Below are 17,645 nucleotides of genomic sequence, written 5' to 3'. Positions count from 1 at the left end.
GTAAGGGCATCGTTTTGCTGCAAAACAATGCCCGTCTACATGTAGTGAATCAAACCAAAGATCTCATCACGTCATTTCGATGGGAAACTCTAGATCATCCTCCATACAGCCCCGATCTTGCACCCGGTGACTACCGACGAAGTCAAAACAATGGTGGTTAACAAGTCAGGAGGCAGACTTCTATGAGGAGGGTATTCGAAAACTGGTACAACGTTATGACAAGTGCCCCAATATTGACGGAAATTGTGTAGAAAAGTAGGTGAAGGTACAGGCTTTCATGTAAAAAATAAAATTATCGAGATATCTTAGCACGTCCTTTTTTAATTTCAAAACAGTACTTACTTAAAAAATACGCTTCGTATATTACGTATCGTTTCTGTGAAAAGTAGCGAATTTCATCCGTAAAATGAGGAGCGGTTTTGTAGTGTTAGCGACTGGGATTCGGCGACAAGTTACATTGTAGTAGAACCAAATTTATCATATTGTTAAAAAAATATGCTGTACAGTCAGAGATTCCTAATGCCTTTTCGTTTAAAAGATAAGAAAACCTGCCTTTCCTCAATACTGTCAAGTTTACTGCCTTCATGTTTGTATATGCCATTTTTAGAATGAAGAGGAGCACTTTTTGAAGCTAGTAGAACGCCATTTAAACGGGTCTGTGACGTTTATCACTGTAGGCTCGGAAAAAAACAGGATTACGTAGTACCGTGATGACTGTTTCACGTACTTTGGTCTTTCCACTTCGCTTTGCGTTTCTCACTGTGGAGGAGATTACGCTTACAACGTTTTCATTTCGAAGCTTAATTGCCGCATTCATCGTTGCTTTTCATTCTGCGCGGCGCTGCGGCTCCTGCTAACTGCTTGCCTCATTAGCTGAATTATCTTAGTTAAACGGATGTTACGTCTGACACTTTGTGCAAAGTCTATGCAGAAAGCTCCTCTTGTGCTAACGGTTTTTGCAGTTAGATGAAATCTTTACCTTGTCAGCTCCTTCTGTGTAACTACGTTTACTTACTTTAAACGAAATTTTCTCGAGCCTGAAGGTGTATTACGCGACAGCAGTGGCCTGACTGCTCTTACCTAAGGTAGACAGATTTCTCCCGTGGGACAGATAGTTGTTGCCCCTATCTTTGAGATAGATAACTCGATTCGTTAAATAGTTCAATTAATCGCAAGTGCCATTTTATGAATGCTTAATGACCTTGTAGGATACGTAGGAAATAAAGTCGTGTCTACACTCATGTGTCTCGTTATTGATCACTTTAAAATGCCCAACGAATTTTACCATAATTCCTCGAACAGTGTTTAGAATTTTTGAGGTTGCTCTTGACGTAACATGCTTGGGCAACCATACGATTTCTCACAGATCTAAATCGTCTGTGTTTCCGAGTTGGTTAATGCACACCTCTGCCGTAGCGCTTTGCTCGAGGTGTTCAGCCAAATCCTTACGGCGGAAGAAAATTTCGCCACAGGTATTTGCTCCACAGGAGGAGGAAAGGTGGTGGCGTGCAGTTTGTCACCAGATTTGCTGGCAATGTTCTGAGTTGTTTCTCTAAAATTGTTCACTGTGTGACACGGACTGAGGGCATGTGACAATACTCATACTGTCGGTGGACACCTTTTTGTGGCCAGCAGATCCGTGATCTGCACATGCCTGCAGTGTGCGAGAGAGGACAGAGAGTGCACATAAACTTAGCAAAACTTGATGCTATTTTTACGAAAGAAGACGGATTTAACCTCGCCAAATTAGACAAATATTAACTGTTTGTGAAACTTCATTAGCGTTCAGAAGCGCAAATAATCAGAATGAGATTTTCACTCCGCAGCGGAGTGTGTGCTGATATGAAACTTCCTGGCAGATTAAAACTTTGTGCCGGACCGAAAGTCGAACTCGGGACCTTTGTCTTTCGCGGACAAGTGCTCTACCAACTGAGCTACCCAAGCACGACACACGCGCCGTCCTCACAGCTGTACTTCCGCCAGTATCTCGTCTCCAACCTTCCAAACTTTACAGCAGCTCTCTTACGAAACTTGCAGGACTAGCACTCCTAAAAGAAAGGATACTGCGGAGACATGGCTTAGCCACAGCCTGGCGGATGTTTCCACAGTGAGATTTTCACTCTGCAGCGGAGTGTGAGCTGATGCGAAACTTTCTGGCAGATTAAAACTGTGTGCCGGACCGAAACTCGAACTTGGGACCTTAGCCTTTCGCGGGCGTCACTGGTAGAGCACTTTCCCGCGAAAGGCAAAGGTCCCGAGTTCGAATCTCGGTCCGGCACACAGTTTTAATCTGCCAGGAAGTTTCAATCAGTCTAAGTCTTCGAAGTATTAAATCTCAGAGATATTAGGACATTTCCGATGCTGTTCTATGCGTAGAACACTTTTTGTCATTTAATTATTAGTTTAAACTCCAAATACCTTACATTGAGATATGAGAATAGTCATTTTAAATTTGATTAGCTAATGTTAATGCTATTAGCAAGTGTCAAATTAAATACAGCCATATTAATTAAACTCGAAACTGAACTGTGTATAAGTCTATTACATACAATAATTCACCAACAGTTACTGGTCTGACATTTCACAAATTTTTAAAGTTAACATTCGGGCTTCAGGTAAAGAAGTGAATACAATTTTAATAATTGAATTAATGCAGTATCGACAATGTAGTCCAGGGTGTCTGCCGCCCTCTAGCCGTCGGTGATCGTCAATAGCGCCCACTACACCCGTTGCCACATTGTCAGAATAGCTCCTTATCGAAATCGATCGTGGGCCATCACACAAATACGAAAGAAACATTATCTCTACATTAACTCATACAAAATCTACACTACTGACCATTAAAATTGCCACACTAAGAAGAAATGCAGATGATCAACGGGTATTCATTGGACAAATATATTATACTAGAACTAACATGTGATTACATTTTCACGCAATTTGGGTGAACAGATCCTGAGAAATCAGTACCCAGAACAACAACCTCTAGGCGTAATAACGGCCTTGATACGCCTGGGCATTGAGTCAAACAGACCTTGGATGGAGTGTACAGGTACAGCTACCCATGCACCCATAACGCGATACCAGAGTTCATCAAGAGTAATGACTGACGTGTTGTGACGAGCCAGTTGCTCGGCCACCATTGACAAGACTTTTACATTTGGTGAGAAATCTGGAGAATGTGCTGGTCAGGGCAGCAGTCCAACATTTTCTGTATCCAGAAAGGCCCGTACAGGACTTGCAACATATGGTCGTGCATTATCCTGCTGAAATGTAGGGTTTCGCAGGGATCGAATAAAAGGTAGAGCCACACGTCGTAACACATCTGAAGTGTAACGTTACTGTTCAAAGTGCCGTCAATACGAACTAGAGGTGATTGAGACGTGTACCCAGTGGCACCCCATACCATCACGCTCGGTGCTACGCCAGTATGGCGATGACGAATACACGCTTAGAATGTGAGTTCACCACGACGTCGCCAAACACGGATTAGACCATCATAATGCTGTAAACATACACTGGATTCATCCGAAAAAATGACGTTTTGCCATTCGTGCACCCAGGTTCGTCGTTGAGTACACCATCCCAGGCGCTCCTGTCGGTGATGTAGCGTCAAGGGTAACCGCAGCCATGGTCTCCGAGCTGATAGTCCATGATGCTGCAAACGTCGTCGAACTGTTCGTGCAGACGGTTGTTGTCTTGCAAACTTCTGTTGACTCAGGGATCGAGACGTGGCTGCACGATCTGCTATAGCCATGCGGATAAGATGCCTGTCATCTCGAGTGCTAGTGATACTAGGCCGTTGGGATCAAGCACGGCGTTCCGTATTACCCTCTGAACCCACCGATTCCATATTCTGCTAACAGTCATTGGATCTCGACCAACGCGAGCAGCAATGTCGAGAAACGATAAACCGCAATCCAATAGGCTACAATCCGACCTTTATCGGAGTCGGAAACGTGATGGTACGCATTTCTCCTCCTTACACAAGGCATCACAACAACGTTTCACCAGGCAACGTCGGTCAACTGCTGTTTGTGTATGAGAAATCGGTTGGAAACTTTCCTCATATCAGCGCTTGTAGGTGTCGCCACCGGAGCCAACCTTGTGTGAATGCTCTGAAAAGCTAATAATTTTGCGTATCACAGCATCTTCTTCCTGCCGATTAAATTTCGCGGCTGTAGCACGTCATTTTCGTGATGTAGCAATTTTGCTAACGAACATGGTAATGCTTTCTGTTTGCTGGATATGAATAAGTATTAGAAGAGGTATTCCTGGTGTGCCACATTAAACCAATCAGAAGACTGATGACTCAACTGGCGTTGGTCGAGATCCAATGACTGTTAACAGAATATGGAATCAGTTGGTTCAGGAGGGTAATACGGAATGCCGTGCTGGATCCCAACGACCTCGTATCACTAGCTGTCGAGATGACAGGCATCTTATTCGCTTGGATGTAACGGATCATGCAGCCACGCCTCGATCCCTGAGTCAACAGATGGCAAGACAACAATCATCTGCACGAACAGTTCGACGATGTTTGCAGCAGCATGGACTATCAGCTCGGGGACCATGGCTGCGGTTAACCTTGACGCTGCATCACCGACAGGAGCGCCTGCTATGGTGTAATCAACGACGGACCTGGGTGCACGAATGGCAAATCGTAATTTTTTCGGTTGTATCCAGGTTCTGTTTACAGCATCGTGATGGTCGCATCCGCGATTTGCGACATCGAGGTGAACGCACATTGGAAGCACATTGGAAGCGTGTATTCGTCATCGCCATACTGGGGTATCACCCGGCGTGAGGGCGCCATTGGTTAGACGTCTCGGTCACCTCTTGTTCGCATTGACGGCACTTTGAACAGTGGACGCTACATTTCAGATGTGTTACGACATGTGGCTCTACCCTTCATTCGATCCCTGCGAAACCCTACATTTCAACAGGATAACACACTACCGCATGTTGCAGGTCCTGTACGGGCCTTTCTGGATACAGAAAATGTTGGACTGCTGCCCTGGTCAGCACATTCTCCAGAAATCTCACCAATTGAAAACCTCTGGTCAATGGTGGCCGAGCAACTGGCTCGTGCCAATACGCCAGTCACTTCTCTTGATGAACTGTGGTATCGTGTGGAAGCTGCATGTACAGCTTTACTTGTACACGCCATCAAGCTCTGTTTGGCTCAATGCACAGGCGTATCAACGCCGTTATTACGGCCAGAGGTGGTTGTTCTCGGTACTGATTTCTCAGCATCTACGCACCCAAATTGCGTGAAAATGTAATCACACGTCAGTTCTAGTATTATATATATCTCCAATGAATACCCGTTTATCGTCTGCATTTCTTCTTGGTGTAGCAATTTTGAAGGACAGTAGTGTATATATAAAGCAGACTGCATGTCCAGTATAGCCTCCAAAACTGCTGCATCGATTTGGCACAGATATAGCAGGCCTCGCTTGGGATTTATAATCTGCTACCTCCAAAAGGAGCAGAGATAGTAGCAAAAACATTTTCCCAGCTCCTGGAATATAAGCTACACTGAATGACAATCAGGTTGAGTGGGAACAGTATCGGCAAGCGAAATCGATGTTTTGCATGGCTCCGAAATGCAGGCTGCCCTGCATCGTGGGTGTGTTGTGTTGAAGTACTATCGATCTGCTTTGCATATCAGCCTGTATATCAGGGGCAATACACGATTTTCTAGCATGTGATATACAGTGTGAACTACATGACAGGATTGTTAAGGGAGCAGTATTGGCTTGCTTTATCGAACTGTTTTTCAGGGGTTACGTGTGGTGATGAGCGTGGCTGGAGCAGGTTCTACATCTAAATCCACATCCATACTCCGCAAGCCACCTGACGGTGTGTGGCGGAGAGTACCTTGAGTACCTCTATCGGTTCTCCCTTGTATTCCCGTCTCGTATTGCTCGTGGAAAGAAAGATTGTCGGTCTGTTTCTGTGTGGGCTCTAATCTCTCTGATTTTATCCTCATGGTCTCTTCGCGAAATATACGTGGGAGGGAGCAATATACTGCTGAACTCATGGTGAAGGTATGTGTGGTGTCACCGCCAGACACCACACTTGCTAGGTGGTAGCCTTTGAATCGGCCGCGGTCCGCTAGTATACGTCGGACCCGCGTGTCGCCACTATCAGTGATTGCAGACCGAGCGCCGCCACACGGCAGGTCTAGAGAGACTTCCTAGCACTCGTCCCAGTTGTACAGCCGACTTTGCTAGCGATGGTTCACTGACAAATTACGTTCTCATTTGCCGAGACGATAGTTAGCATAGCCATCAGCTACGTCATTAGCTACGACCTAGCAAGGCGCCATTATCATTTGCTATTTATCTTGTGATGCATGTACCGTCAGGAGCCGATGTTCACCAATTATGGATTAAAGTTAAGTATTCCAGCAGCTATGTACCTTTTTTACTAGACTCAACTCCTTTAACTGTTCCAGACCTCACGCCAGCCTGCGCGAGCTTAAACGCGTGCCTTTCGGCTACCCGTCACTGTGGATTGGCTGTCTTGCCAGTCCACAACAGTATGTTCTCGGAACTTCAACAAAAGCCCGTACCGAACTACTGAACGTCTCTTTTGCAGAGTCTTCCACTGCAGTTTATCTATCATCTCCGAAACGATTTCGCGATTACTAAATGATCCTGTAATGAAGAGCGCTGCTCTCAGTTGGATCTCCTCTATCAACCCTATCTGGTACGGATCCCACACTGGCCAGCAGTATTCAAGTAGTGGGCGAACAAGTATACTGTAGCCAGATTGAGATTTTCACTCTGCAGCGGAGTGTGCGCTATGAAACTTCCTGGCAGATTAAAACTGTGTGCCCGACCGAGACTCGAACTCGGGACCTTTGCCTTTCGCGGGCAAGTGCTGTACCATCTGAGCTACCGAAGCACGACTCACGCCCGGTACTCACAGCTTTACTTCTGCCAGTATCTCGTCTCCTACCTTCCAAACTTTACAGAAGCTCTCCTGCGAACCTTGCAAAACTAGCACTCCTGAAAGAAAGGATATAGCGGAGACATGGCTTAGCCACAGCCCGGGGGATGCTTCCAGAATGTGATTTTCACTCTGCAGCGGAGTGTGCGCTGATATCAAACTTCCTGGCAGATTAAAACTGTGTGCCCGACCGAGACTCGAACTCGGGACCTTTGCCTTTCGCGGGCAAGTGCTCTACCATCTGAGCTACCGAAGCACGACTCACGCCCGGTGATACTGGCAGAAGTGAAGCTGTGAGTACCGGGCGTGAGTCGTGCTTTGGTAGCTCAGATGGTAGAGCACTTGCCCGCGAAAAGCAAAGGTCCCGAGTTCGAGTCTCGGTCGGGCACACAGTTTTAATCTGCCAGGAAGATTCAAGTATACTGTAACTTACATCCTTTGTTTTCGGACTGCATTTCTTTAGGATTCTTCGAATGACTATGAGTCTGGTATCTGCTTTACCGACGATTAATCGTATATGGTTATTCCATTTTAAATCACTCCTACTACCTACTCCCGGATAATTTATGGAATTGAGATAGAGGAGAAGATGTATAGAGTTAGGGAAGAAGGAAATAGACAGAGGGGAGAAGGGGAGATATATGAGGCAGGTGCAAAGTGTAGAGTGGTTGTGATGAGGTGGAAAAAGGAGAGGGGAAAGTACAGGTGAGAAGAGAGAGGGGGAATGGGTAGGAAGGCGGTCAGAGAGAGGGGGTGAAGCAAGTGATCATTGGGAGGCGGAAGAAGAGTCTAGAGTATGGGGAGGAAGACGTGTGAGGTGAAGCTGTGGAGAAAAGGCTAGGAAATAAATAATTATACTTAAACTTGAAGGTTTGTTCACACACACTTCGAGATATATGTCCCATGCGAAAGGAAGAATTGGTGTTGTTGTTCATGCAGAGGGAGCTGTGCACCCAAAAAGATAGACTTTGAGTAGTTCCTTAAGATTGCCCAAAGTCGACGCTTTTCTTTAGACAGCTTCACTATCGTACAAGCATAACACAGTGCTGCAGACCGTGGTGACATGGTGCCCGCCGTCCCGTGTGTTGCAGCTACTACGCGTCCGCGGCGTTCCCGCCGCGCATCGTGCCTCCGCCGAAGCGGCCGCGGCTGATGGCGCCGCCGGCCAGGCCGACGCTGAAGGCCGTCGCGACGCCGCAGCACAGCAAGACTGTCCCCCAGCAGGCGCCGCAGCAGCTGCAGTCCCAGCCCACAGCCGGCGTCGGACAGCTCAAGACCTACAGTGAGTACCGTCTGTTTCCCCGTCTCACCACTGCCTAACACCAACACCTACACCGATATTCTGTAAACCACCTCCAAACGTTTGCCATTCCGCAACTCTCTCAGGCTGGTTTACACGTCACCGTCAAGTCGCGACACTATCTTCGTGAAACCATTTTCACGAACGTATTTCTTGTACGGTTGTTGACACAGCGACACCAGTGTACTTTTCAGTTTCTCTCACGACTCTGCCACAACGCGGGCTGTCAGACACAAGCCGGCCGGTATGGCCGTGCGGTTCTAGGCGATTCAGTCTGGAACCGCGTGACCGCTACGGTCGCAGGTTCGACTCCTGGCTCGGGCATGTATGTGTGTGATATCCCTAGGTTAGTTAGGTTTAAGTAGTTCTAAGTTCTAGTGGACTGATGACCACAGAAATTAAGTCCCATAGTGCTCAAAACCATTTGAACCATTTTTGTCAGACACAAATATCTTCACCCATATTCTGTATATCGCCGCTAACGCTTCCCATTCTGCAACCCTCTAAGTTAAAAATGGAAATGCCATGTGGCTAGGGCCTTCCATCAGGTAGACCGACGCGTGTCCATGGGGATGAAATGATGATCATACGGACAACACAACACCCAGTCCCTGAGCGGAGAAAATCTCCGACGCAGCCGGGAATCGAACCCGGGCCGTTAGGTATGACATTCCGTCGCGCTGACCTCTCAGCTACCAGGGGCGGACTCTCTAAGGTTGACACCAGTTTCACGAAACCAATTTCACGAACGTATTTGTTGTATGGTTGTAGACACAGCGACACCGATGTACGTTTCAATTTCGTCGTTTTGTCAATGCTAAAGTCGTCTTTCAAATGAATGTTTCGGTTATTCCACGACCAGTTGCGGATTTAATACTCGTCGGCATGACATCTTGTGTGTAATTGAAAACGTAAAAGTTCATTTGCACAAAATCATAAATCTCCGAAAGTTCATCGCCGATTGCTTTGAAATTCTGGCACAGCATTGCATTCGAATATGCGCGTATTTTTATAGAACTACTGTATCGCCGTAGCGTATATGACCGTGACTGCGGCGCAAAGTGAAGGACACGTGTCAGAAACTTAACTTCGCCCGAAAAGGTCATGAGGGCCCAACGGTACCAACAGGCCACTGTGTCATCCTCAGCCCACAGGCGTCACTGGATGCGGATATGGAGGGGGCGTGTTAGTACACTCCTGGAAATTGAAATAAGAACACCGTGAATTCATTGTCCCAGGAAGGGGAAACTTTATTGACACATTCCTGGGGTCAGATACATCACATGATCACACTGACAGAACCACAGGCACATAGACACAGGCAACAGAGCATGCACAATGTCGGCACTAGTACAGTGTATATCCACCTTTCGCAGCAATGCAGGCTGCTATTCTCCCATAGAGACGATCGTAGAGATTCTGGATGTAGTCCTGTGGAACGGCTTGCCATGCCATTTCCACCTGGCGCCTCAGTTGGACCAGCGTTCGTGCTGGACGTGCAGACCGCGTGAGACGACGCTTCATCCAGTCCCAAACATGCTCAATGGCGGACAGATCCGGAGATCTTGCTGGCCAGGGTAGTTGACTTACACCTTCTAGAGCACGTTGGGTGGCACGGGATACATGCGGACGCGCATTGTCCCGTTGGAACAGCAAGTTCCCTTGCCGGTCTACGAATGGTAGAACGATGGGTTCGATGACGTTTTGGATGTACCGTGCACTATTCAGTGTCCCCTCGACGATCACCAGTGGTGTACGGCCAGTGTAGGAGATCGCTCCCCACACCATGATGCCGGGTGTTGGCCCTGTGTGCCTCGGTCGTATGCAGTCCTGATTGTGGCGCTCACCTGCACGGCGCCAAACACGCATACGACCATCATTGGGACCAAGGCAGAAGCGACACTCATCACTGAAGACGACACGTCTCCATTCGTCCCTCCATTCACGTCTGTCGCGACACCACTGGAGGCGGGCTGCACGATGTTGGGGCGTAAGCGGAAGACGGCCTAACGGTGTGCGGGACCGTAGCCCAGCTTCATGGAGACGGTTGCGAATGGTCCTCGCCGATACCCCAGGAGCAACAGTGTCCCTAATTTGCTGGGAAGTGGCGGTGCGGTCCCCTACGGCACTGCGTAGGATCCTACGGTCTTGGCGTGCATCCGTGCGTCGCTGCGGTCCGGTCCCAGGTCGACGGGCACGTGCACCTTCCGCCGACCACTGGCGACACCATCGATGTACTGTGGAGACCTCACGCCCCACGTGTTGAGCAATTCGGCGGTACGTCCACCCGGCCTCCCGCATGCCCACTATACGCCCTCGCTCAAAGTCCGTCAACTGCACATACGGTTCACGTCCACGCTGTCGCGGCATGCTACCAGTGTTTAAGACTGCGATGGAGCTCCGTATGCCACGGCAAACTGGCTGACACTGACGGTGGCGGTGCACAAATGCTGCGCAGCTAGCGCCATTCGACGGCCAACACCGCGGTTCCTGGTGTGTCCGCTGTGCCGTGCGTGTGATCATTGCTTGTACAGCCCTCTCACAGTGTCCGGAGCAAGTATGGTGGGTCTGACACACCGGTGTCAATGTGTTCTTTTTTCCATTTCTAGGAGTGTATAAAGTAATCGTCTACCACCCACGTGATCTGCTGCCCAGGGGAAAATAAACATTACGACGAGGAGGAGATCAGTGTTTAACGTTCCGTTGACAACGAGGACATTACAGATGGAGCACAAAGTCGGATTAGGGAAGGTTGGAGAAGTGGCCGTGCCCTTTCGAATGGAACCATCCCTGCACTTGCCTTAAGCGATTTAGGGAAACCACGGAAAACATAAATCAGAATGGCCAAACACGTTTTGAACCGTCGTCCTTCCAAATTCGAGTCCAATGTGGTAACTACTGCGCTGACCCGGTTGGAGAAAACAAACATCAATGGCTTGCTCTTGTCACACATACTCGGAGGTACTACCCAACTTAATAACACACGACTTGTAGTCGTTATATTTATTAGTCGGCAAATGACGTAAATACTGGCGTAATGTTGTTCAGTACATTGTCCTCACTCACCAACAAAAATATCTACACTTGTCTCCTATATAATAAATAAAAATGTAATATATATAATTATTCAGCTATGTACCATATCGTACTCCATTAAATACACAAAAGCCGCGCGGGATTAGCCGAGCGGTCTTAGGCGCTACAGTCATGGACTGTGCGGCTGGTCCCGGCGGAGGTTCGAGTCCTCCCTCGGGCATGGGTGTGTGTGTTTGTCCTTAGGATAATTTAGGTTAAGTAGTGTGTAAGCTTAGGGACTGATGACCTTAGCAGTTAAGTCCCATAAGATTTCACACACATTTGAACAAATACACAAAAACACACGCGTATTCGAATGAAACATTGAGTTAAGTTTTCAAAGGAATCGGTGAAGAACTATCGGAAATGTAACAAGGAACATCATATTTTTGCGACCAGTGTATCACCTTTATGCTATTATATTTATTTATATACGATATGGCACTTCAGTAGGTATATAAAACACGCGTATATTTGAGTGCAAAGTTGTGTCCAAATTTTAAAGCTAACAGTGGATAAATTGCATAGTTTTACCATTTTATACAAACGAAAATTTACAGCTATACAAATAAAAAAGGTTAATGTGTCTTCAAAATCTATAATCACCGGAAGTTCTTCACTGATTGTTTCGAAATATGACACAGCGTTGCATTCGATTACGGGTACATAACGCATATAAGTAAATATGTAATATATAAAGGGGAAATACTATATATATTTAAATACGGTAAGGCGCTTCAGTAGGTATAGAAAACACGTGTATATTCAAGTGGATATAAAGTTTTATCAGAAATTCTCCTGAACAGAGTGGTACATACCTTAGACAAACAACTGTGAGAATATCTGGGAGGATCCTGTGCGGATCAAATTCTTAACTTAAAGTCAATAATTCGCCATAGAATGTTAACCAGGAAACCAATAATATTGTCGTTTAGTGATTTCAAGAAAGCATTTTATTGTATAGACAGAGAAACAGTAGATAAGGTCGTTAGAGAATTTGGTCTTAAATCAAAATTAGCAAATATAAATCGCGAAACACTAACAGGTACAATATCTAAAGCCAAATTTATGGGAGAAGTATCTCAGGCATTTGAAATAAAACTGGTGTAAGACAATATGATGGTTTATCACCTTTACTGTTTAATTGTGTTCTAGAAAAAATTGTAAGGATTTGGAATTCGGACCTAAAAAATCACAAAATTGAACCAATAACTCTGGGAAGGAAAACAAATGGAATTAAGGTAAACTGCTTGCCTTTATCGGATGATTTTGCAATACATTCAGAAAACCTGACAGAAGCAGTTATTCAAATAATCCTTCTGTAAAAAATAGCAAACAGTACTGGTCTCAAAGTTTCAGCTAAAGAAACAAAATTCATGGCAAATATAAAAAATGCGCCAAAATTCATAGAAACACAAATAGGTAAAATAGAGTGAGTGAATATATTTAAATATCTTGGAGAAACTATACAACTGAATGGACTAGAAAAATCTGCAATAGATGTAAGAATTAACAAAATGGAAAGAGCATATGGTTTGACCAAAAATATTTACAAGAAAATTATACCTAGAAAAACAAAACGAAAACACTACATAAGAGTGGTACGACCAGAATTTTTAAATGGATCTGAATGCCTAACGATTAACTATAAGACGGACAAACTAGATGTACTGGAAAGAAGGATTATTAGAAAAATAATGGGTGCAATAAAAACTGCAGATGGTTGGAAAATAAGAAGTAATGAGGAGATCTACAAAAACATAGGAAAAATATCTGAGGTAATGGAGAAACGAAGATTAACCTTTTTTGGACACCTCTACCCAATGGAAATAGACTAACAAAACAAATACTCCTATATATCTGCAAGAATAAAAAAAATCGACAATAGCATGGATTAAAGAAGTAAGGAAAGATCTCGAAAGAAACAACGTCAAAGAATCGGAAATAGCAGAAAGAAACCGTTTAAAAATAAAATACTAAATCTGGAAATGTTTCAAAGCAGAAGAAATAAAAAAATCGGGAACAACGTAGGCAGAAGGAAGCAGGAGACTTCATGGGTAGAAAATGAAGGAATACTGGAAAATAGGAAACAACAGCAAAGGAAGAAGAGGGATTGAAGCTCTTGACATGACCCTAGTTGGTCAACACGATTGTTAAAAACCCGATATACTTTCAATTTTTACACAGTACTGTAATAAATATTCGGCATGACATGCCGTATATATATATATATATATATATATATATATATATATATATATATATATATATATATATATATATATGTGTGTGTGTGTGTGTAAGATACAACATAGTTTAACGTTGGTACAAACAGAAAATTTATATTTAAGGGCTTGTCGGCTTATGATGTCAATACTACTAGAGAGTCTGTATATACAGTAACGTAAACAATGCCGAAGGTTAGAGAGTGGGAGAAGACATGGATAGAAGGATGTGAGGTAACTGAGGTAGAAAGTGGGAAGGAGGAGGGGGACGGGAAGAGGGAGCAGGAGAAGATGGACAGAGAAAGGGGGAGGAGGTGACTGATAGATATAGGGGAAGAGAGGGGGTAAGAGGAGGGACGAAACGAGAGAGGGGGGAGAAGATGCACAGGGGGAGGAGGTGATTGACACAGACCGTGGGCAGAAGGAGATTAGGACGTATATCCAATTCCCATACATGTTGGAAACGTGTTATTTCTTTTTCTTGCTTCACCCTTTAAGCTGACTGTGCCACACGAACGCGTGGGCGGGACAGCTAGTCGCTGCATAACAAAAGAAATATATTCGCACAATTAAGGCATTCACGACCGGATATGTGAGCTGCTGGTTAATCTTCCGTACAGTATGGATGTAGTCCATCAACCTTTTTCTTTCCCAACGTTTCGTTCAGAGATGCGCTGGATATCTTCAGAAGTGTTACTGCTTCTACTGAGTCCTGCCGACCGATGGATCGGAGATCGTAGAGCGACATAAGTAACGTCAAAAGGGAAAGGGGCGCGGTAGATGTTTACACATGAATGGCAGAAATAATATCTATCAGAGATAAAACTTTATAGGCCGCGACCACACAATCTGGAAGATTTACTGCTAGCAATATGTTTTAATTCGTTATCTACTGTGTCTGATGCTATCCAAAACGTAAACTGTAATTTATTACTGTAATTTAACTTGCTCCGTGAATAACACGAGCGATGAGCGACCGACTTGAAGTTTCTCACCTAATTCTCGACCCAAGAGTCTATATGAATTGTCAGTATGAATTGTCAGTTTCTGGTTAATGGAGAAGTGAGAAGGGGCTATAGACTTGCGCTGTACGTTGCTATGTAATCGGCGCCGCCATGTTAGATGCCACGAAACATTAGCAGACTAATGCTTGCTACTGCTTCTTGTTCTTGGTTTCTGTAGTGTGCACACAATAGTTATTTTAAAAAGCAAATATAGTGCTTTCGGAAATAACAGCATGTCAGGAAGACATTTTAATTAGTTTCTCTGGTCTTAAACACACAATTGGTCCTTTCGATGTAACTTTCTTTTTGTTGTACTTTAAGATAACCAGGACGAGAAGTATGTTATGTGAAAAGGCTGCTTTGTAATCCACCGTTTTCGTTAATACCGACAGACGACGCTGACGTTCGGTCCTCTTCCTTCAACGCTGAGAACAATTTTGCTGTGTTTGGTCATATTCCATAGCTTCCTTGCCACGGCGTTCATTCTTAGGATGACAGGAAATCTAAAGGCGAAAGACAGGAAAATAAAAGCCCTACAATAAAATTAAACAAGGCAGCCAAAATTTATAGATATAATTGAAACTCTTGCTTGGACAAGTCCACTTACGAATGAAATGTGATTCTTTTACATTTTAGACTGTCATCGTAACGCCTAGCACAAATGACGCAAGCTGCCATTTTGCCAGAAACACTTGCACCAGAAGCTAATTTTTGGGTCAATTGACAGGGGGACGTTAGCTTTAGTTTGTGACGCCGTAACAACTGCACTTATTATACATCTATGCCTCGGTTTCCTACACACTTTGTGTTTCTTGGGAGCCTAGTCAGTTGTTTTCTGACGATGCTCCAACACGGTGAAAACCGGTTCAGAGTAAACAGTTATTGGAAGAACAAAAACACAGCTTCTTTCTTCGTCAAACTTAAAAACAAACATTTCCTGCTCTATGCATTAATGCGTGTCCAGCAGATACACGGTACATTATTCAAAGCAGGGAATGCCCGCTATGGCTTCACTGCAACACGCGCATGAATGTGTCGATGTACTCGTATAAGGGAACAAAATAACGATCCGTTATCATATGCTGATTATATCTCATCATGAATGTGCCTCAGTGATTATTACTATTTTTCAACACTCTTTTTGAGCCAGTGTGGACTACGAGTAACAATAAATATCATTTTCTATTTTCAGTTCCTGTTCATCCGTCAGCATCGATATTTCTTCGTCAAACAGTCCCTTCTTACTGTCATCCGACAAGGGCCCTATTAGTCTCTTGACTTCTTTTAACAACTTAAAACCATTGCAGTTTTACGATATTAGTCTAAATTCAATTCTATCCATGATTTTGTCCGCGAGGGTGCCAATTTCCTTAAGGTCTTCGTTACGTTCTTGCAGAGGGGATAAAAAAGACGACACCTCATTCTTTTCAGCGACTTTGTTGTAAGTTACTATAGAAGACCCGAGAAGTTTATCTCAACCATCTCAGAATGTCATCTGTTCACGTTTCTTCTTTGATAGAGTTAATGGTGCTGCAAGAAAGGAAGATATAGAGATTGGACAAAAAATGGTAACACGCAAAAAAAGGCATGCTTCTCGTAAAAGCGGATGGTAGCCAAGCGTGTGGATTGCGCCCCCTGCGCAGTATCCTCAAAAGTTTGCAAGTGTCAGTCTATTCAGAATTGTGTTCTGTACAGTTGTGGGTACATTATGTCTGATCCAAGTGAATTCGAACTTGGGCAAATTATTGGTGCTCGTATGGTGAGTGATTCCGTATCGAAGATAGCAGTGTTTCGTGTTTCATGAGATCCCGTATCGATGATTTATACCGCATACAGGAAAAGCAGAGAAAGATATGTGTTGAGATGCAACGCGGACGAAACTGTGTGTTGAGTGATTGTGGCAGATGGTTATTTAAAAAGAGTGTGACGAAAAATAAGAAAACGACAGCTGCAGAAGTCACTGTAGAACTGAATGTCGCACTCGCGAAGCATTTCAGCACCGAAACATCACAAAGGGAGTTCTACATGATGGGAATCGCAGGGCGAAATGAAATTTCAAAACACTCATCAGTGACGGAAATGCCCGGAACGGTAAAACATGGCGCCGAAGCCATGAAACCTGACTTTGAAGCAATGAAAGAACACTTTAAAATGAGCCACAAAAAGCCCGTCCACAAACAACATTTATTTTGTGGTACAGATTTGGTCAGTTTTTGACTATCTTCAGACCTCACACGATGAGAGTAGGCGGTGTCGGTGAAAGGAGCGTCTGTCGTAACTCCACGAACGTCAACTGGATTGGAGCTACAACGGCCGTTCCATTCACCGCCACCGCCTACCATCATCGTGTTAGGTCTTAAGATGGTCAAAAACTGACCGAAACTGGTTGCGAGATTGTTTGTGCTCATTTTAAAATACTTTATGCCAGACCACTGTTCTCCACGAGAAACGTTCTCAGAAATGAATGGAAGAATGTCATTTGGTCATACGACTCTTCTTTAACACGGTTTCGAAATTCAGGCCGCGTTTACATCCCAAGAGTGTAACATTGTGGGGGTTCGGTGATAATTTCGACAGTCATATAGTGCTATTCCGTCGGCAATATTGGTAGTCTTGAAGGTCGTAATACTGCCAAGGGCCGCACGACCATTTCGACTGATCAGCTCTGTACAATATTACAATGCTAATGCTGATGCTACGATCCAAGGCGACTGCGCGCCTGTTCACACTACTCAGAACCAATTTTATAAGGACAAGGATAAGTTGTTGCATTTCCCATGGCCACCAGATCTCAATATTATCAAGGTTTTGTAGTGAGCTTCGAGGAGGACCTCCGTCATCGTTTCACTTTTTCTCAGGAAGAATGGTATAAGGTTTCCTTGAAAAACATACGGACCCTGTATTAACCCATTCTGAGACGAATGGAAGTTGTTTTGAACGCCAACGGTTTTCTTACATCATATTTGAGAAAGCAGTAAAATAAACAAAAGGAAAGTTCGGAGTAGGTATTGAAATCCATGGAGAAGAGACAGCAAATGACTTGGATGAGCAGTTGAATGAAATTGACTGTGTCTTGAAAGG

General features: G+C 44.6%; 1 protein-coding gene across 1 annotated transcript in view; it reads left to right on the top strand.

Annotated features, from left to right (window-relative positions):
* LOC124613093 (RNA-binding protein Raly-like) overlaps window positions 1-17,645 on the top strand; it is a 1,050,615-nt gene that overhangs the window by 870,094 nt on the left and 162,876 nt on the right. The window contains exon 6 of the mRNA XM_047141685.1: window positions 8,052-8,242. Coding sequence (XP_046997641.1) covers window positions 8,052-8,242 — 191 coding nt within the window. The remainder of the gene's footprint in view (window positions 1-8,051; window positions 8,243-17,645) is intronic.

Source organism: Schistocerca americana, chromosome 4 (genome assembly GCF_021461395.2).
Source record: "Schistocerca americana isolate TAMUIC-IGC-003095 chromosome 4, iqSchAmer2.1, whole genome shotgun sequence".
In the NCBI taxonomy this organism is placed as follows: Eukaryota; Metazoa; Arthropoda; class Insecta; order Orthoptera; family Acrididae; genus Schistocerca; species Schistocerca americana.
The sequence above is the reverse complement of the archived record's forward strand: the minus strand, read 5'-3'. Positions and strand labels throughout refer to the sequence as shown.